The sequence below is a fragment of the Sus scrofa genome, chromosome 4, assembly GCF_054392235.1.
Source record: "Sus scrofa isolate SSC_HxYL_T2T_F1_AM1 chromosome 4, Sscrofa_HxYL_maternal_Yorkshire_Landrace_v2.0, whole genome shotgun sequence".
In the NCBI taxonomy this organism is placed as follows: Eukaryota; Metazoa; Chordata; class Mammalia; order Artiodactyla; family Suidae; genus Sus; species Sus scrofa.
In genome coordinates, this window is record NC_139386.1 from 102,378,799 (window position 1) to 102,383,436 (window position 4,638).

At 47.7% G+C, this 4,638-nt stretch overlaps 1 protein-coding gene across 2 annotated transcripts; it reads right to left on the reverse strand.

The window, feature by feature from the left end:
- Positions 1-1,498: 1,498 nt before the first annotated feature.
- PSMB4 (proteasome 20S subunit beta 4) lies at positions 1,499-3,864 on the reverse strand. Of its 2 annotated transcripts, NM_001244455.1 has the most exons (7): positions 3,683-3,864; positions 3,234-3,440; positions 2,823-2,969; positions 2,604-2,685; positions 2,103-2,219; positions 1,825-1,913; positions 1,499-1,619 (listed from the first exon to the last, which is right to left on the reverse strand). In NM_001244455.1, the coding sequence occupies exons 1-7, from the start codon at positions 3,820-3,822 to the stop codon at positions 1,607-1,609; spliced, it is 795 nt and encodes a 264-aa protein (NP_001231384.1). In that variant the 5' UTR covers positions 3,823-3,864; the 3' UTR covers positions 1,499-1,606. The 2 variants fall into 2 exon arrangements, with proteins under 2 accessions (NP_001231384.1, XP_084876530.1); XM_085020404.1 differs by lacking the exon at positions 1,499-1,619 and having other exon boundaries at positions 1,821-1,913; positions 3,683-3,847.
- Between the last annotated feature and the right edge of the window lie 774 nt (positions 3,865-4,638).

Genomic DNA, 4,638 nt, shown 5'->3' on the forward strand with positions numbered 1-4,638 from the left:
CACAACAACACCAGATCCTTAACCCACTGAGTGAGACCAGGGATCGAACCTGCAACCTCATGGTTCCTAGTCGGATTCATCTTCACTGCACCACGACGGGAATTCCACCCAAGGTTACTTTTTAAAATTCAAATTTAACATCAAACCTAAGGATGGCATTGGCTAATAACTGCAATTGATACGATTCATGGCTATACCTACAACACCACCACCACCCACACTTGCAGCATATGGAACTTCCTCGGGTCAAGTTGGAGCTGTAGCTGCCAGCCACAGCGTTGGCAACACTGGATCAGAGCCTCATCTGACCTGTGCCACAGCTTGCAGCAATGCCAGATCCCCAACCCACTGAGCCAGTTCAGGGATTAAACCTGCATGCTCAAGGATGATAGTATGTCAGGTTCTTAACCCACTGAGCCGCAGTGGGAAGTCCTACACTTAGGACTTTGAATGAAGACACAATTCTTTTAAGAGGTCTTTTGACAGTGCTAGAAATTAGTAGATGTGGACAATAAGCATGTAGGTTAAATGTCAATTAAAATTACTTAGTATTCCCCATGAAAAGTGAGAAGATTGGATGGGTAAGGGATTAAGGCTTTCAATTCCAGCCTGGGATTAACCCCAAGAGCAGCACTCCTAGATGTTACATTTCTATCTTTGAAATGATTTTTTAACTAAAATCACATTTGCGGCCAACATTAACTAGAAAGTCTTCATTTTGGAACCTAGTGCAGGGTGAAAATATTGACCACAAAAGCTAATTGTGAGTTCTATAGAGAGCAGCCTTCAGTAAAGACCCAATGACGACAGCAGTAGGTGTCCTGTGTTATCACACAGAGAACTCTATGCTTTAAGAACCATGAATCAGGAGTTTCCGCTGTGGCTCAGTGGTTAACAAATCCGACTAGGAACCATGAGGTTGCGGGTTTGGTCCCTGCCCTTGCTCAGTGGGTTAAGGATCCAGCGTTGCCCTGAGCTGTGGTGTAGGTCACAGATGCGGCTTGGATCCCACATTGCTGTGGCTACAGCTCCAATTGGACCCCTAACCTGGGAACCTTCATATACCACAGGTGCAGGCCTACAAAAGGCAAAAAGACCAAACAAAACAAAACAAAACAAAACAAAAACCCCATGAATCAGGAACTCCCATTGTGGCTTTAACAACTAGTATCCTCAAGGACGTGGGTTCCATCTCTGGCCTCGCTCAGTGGGTTAAGTATCTGATGTTGCTGTGAGGTGAGCTGTGGTATAGTTCGCAGACATAGCTCCTGAGTTGCTATAGCTGTGGTGTAGGCCCACAGCTATCGCTCTGATTTGACCCCTAGCCTGGAAACTTCCATATGCCCCAAGTGCAGCCCTAAAAAGCCAAAAAAAAAAAAAAAAAAAAAAAAGCAAGAACCAAAGGGTCCTCTGACTAGCAGAGGAATAGATGGCTTACAGCAGTACTTAGCAGTTTCACTCTTGGTGTAACCTAGTCAAACAATACAACCACTCACCAAATGTTTTAAAGGATTTATTTATTTTACAAAAGAACTGTATCTCTGAACCAGCCACGTTCAAAGTTAGAAGTACCACTTCAGTTCTGGAAAATGCATCTATCTATATTTCATTCAAAGCCACTGAAAAGAAAAAAACCATGTAAGATTGTGAAGCCATAGAGTAAGACATCAATTCCTAAAAGCAGCTCTATCCTCAACCCAAACCCTCTCCACCCAGAGAATTTTTTGGTTGAGACCACCAGAAAAACTAAGCTTAGTTCAACCAAGGGGTCTCCCAACTTTTCTACCAACTACTTTTTTTTTTTTTAACTGTAATTTCAATCACCTGATCATGTGGGCAATATCCCAGTTGGTCTCTGCAGACAGGGGTCCTTCTATTTCAACACCTTTTTCGGTTACAGTGGCAATTTGAAACTGAAAGAAAAGCAGAGCTCTCATGAAAGAAGTCCCTGGTCAAAGGTCAAGTTGAGGGTCTTTCCCTAAAATGAAAAAGCGAAGACACAGAAATGGGACACCCTCTTCTTTGAAGCATAGAGACTCAGGGACGGGAAGTATCCAAGAACCTGCCAATTAGATCCCCACCACCTTATGCACACTTCTCACCCTGTTATAAGAACGGGCATCTCGATAGTACAGCACTCGCATGCAGCGTTCCACTAGCTCTCGGGCCTCGGCCTGGCTCAGCACTGGCTGCTTCTCCAGAACTTCTCGCAACAGAGGCTAGAGAGATCAGAGGGAGAAAAAAAAAAAAAAGAAAACATGGGAGATATGAGGGGCTGAATGCCAGGCAATTTGACGCAAATCCTTAATGTAAAAGGAATCATAAATGAGTGAAAAGGTGACATTCATTATTGCCTCACCAGCATGAACTGTTTGTGCTAAGACCCACTTGAAAGGGAAATTCTAGAGTGTCCTCTCTTTGCACATGTATATTGACTCCTGGACCTATCACCTTGACATGGTCTCTGGACCACAAAGAAAACCATCTGCCCAGCAGTAGGGATCCTAGCCTGTTCCTCATGTCAGAATTGCAAGGGTAGACAACCACTAATCCCTATTGCCTTCTGTCTTCTTCTATCCCTCATCCCTCAACCAACTACTTACCTGAGCCAGGTATGCACCATAACCAGTGGCCAGCGAAGGGGCTTCATAGGCTACACCAAGCATGTCCACGTAACCCAGGAAGCTAACAGGACACAATAGGTCAAAGAACTCATTTCACCTTAGGTTTCTATATGTTAGCTGAAGGATGGGACCAAGGGGTCTGAGTCAGAAGTGGGATTCACTCAGGGAGAAGAGATAGTTATTTGTATTCAAATCAACCTCTCTCCATCAGCATAGCCTCCGATGACCATGGTGTTCCACAGGGGGTTCATCTTGGAGCGGCGGCTGTACATGGCCCTGGTCAGCCACGAATGGATAGCTTTAGGACTATAGCTGTGTCCATCTCCCAGCAGCTCCTCATCAATCCTTAAAAAGAATTGGTTGTGAGAAAAGGGAGAGAACAGAAATCGGGTTTTCCATCCACCCCCAAAAGATGTGACCACAATCTTCCCCTCTTAAACCCACTAAAATAAACTATTTGCAAACATCCTCGAATCTTTCACCCCCCAACAAGTCTCCCCATCCTCTACTGCAGCTTCAAGTTCCTCCACACTAGAACATCTTGATGGGATAAAAACAGTGGATTCCCCTCCCCACCTGGGAACTACTCCTATTCTCTAGATGACTTACACCATTTGGCCGAGAACTTGCTTCAAATATTGGAAATCAGCGTAGTCTCCTGAAGCACCCAGCATGGTGCTGTTGTTGACTCGCATAATGCGAGAGATGTTGCGGAAACGAGCCAAGGAACCATAGGAGCCCAGCATGTCTGCTGCAATCACCACTCCGCCCTCAAACTTGACTCCCAGAACCGAGGTCCCGGTCACCATGGGGTTCCTGGAGATAAAGAAGGGTCTGGCGAGAGGTGGAGGAGAATAGCCTAGGCCCGCTTCCCGCTCTGTGGGTTCCGCTTCTGACTTTCCATGGCTCCTTTCATTCTCCAGGCCCTACTCCTCGAGCTGTCCCGCTGTTAGCGCGCCCGGGGGTCCCCGCCTCGCCTGCCCTGGCTCCCCGAACCAGCCGGCCGCACCAGGCCCCACGGTCTCTCCCCCGCCCAGGCTAAGACGCCAAGAGCTTACTGGGTGCGCGTAATCGGACTCCCATAGAGCACGGATGCCGGGTCCACGATGGATCCAGGAGTGGGAGGAATGCGGTAGAACTGTCCAGGAGCCGGACCCCCGGCCCAGTGTCCCGACCGCGACTCCAAAATCGATTCCATCTTAGTCACCGTAGCTCAAGAAATGAAAGCGTTTGCGCCGACGGAAGCGGAAGTGATCCTTCAGTGCCACACCTTCTTTCTTCCTGAAAGCCACTTCCCGCAGCCATGTTGTTAGGGTCGGGACAGACCGTATGAGCATCCTGGGTGGCGACCGAAACCCAGAGATTTGGAATTGCCAGGCGTCGCATACGTAGCGGTAGAGTCTAGACTAGAACAATGTTCTGATGCTCAAATTCAAGGAGGGAGAGGGTGGTGTGGCAGATGGGGAGGGGGCGGGCTCGTCAAGACTCTGACCTGAGCGAGGAGGCAGGAAGTCTCCTTTCCTTTTTGGATCCTTATCAAAAAGCCCACACTTTAGGAGTTTCCGTCGTGGCTCAGTGGTTAGCGAACCCTACTAGCATCCATGAGGGTTCGATTCCTGGCCCCGCTAAGTGGGTTAAGGATCCGACCTTGCCGTGAGCTGCGGTGTGGGTCGCAGAGGAGGCTTGGATCCCGCGTTGCTGTGGGTCTGGGGTAGGACGGCTGCTACAGCTCCGATTGGACCCCTAGCCTAGGAACCTCCATATGCCCCAGCTGCGGCCCTAAAAAGACAAAAAAAAATAAAAAGAAAAGAAAAGCCTCACACGAAACTAACAGTGAACCCAGGATCTCTTAAGTTCTGTATTTCTCAAAGCAGCCTCATGTGGCATATTCGACCCATTTTATAGGTAAGAAACAGAGACTTGAATAGTGATTTACCTGATCACACAGCAAATAATGGTAGATCTGAGTCTAGGAATCTTACAGTTGTGCGTACCTTGCGGTGTATAATATCTC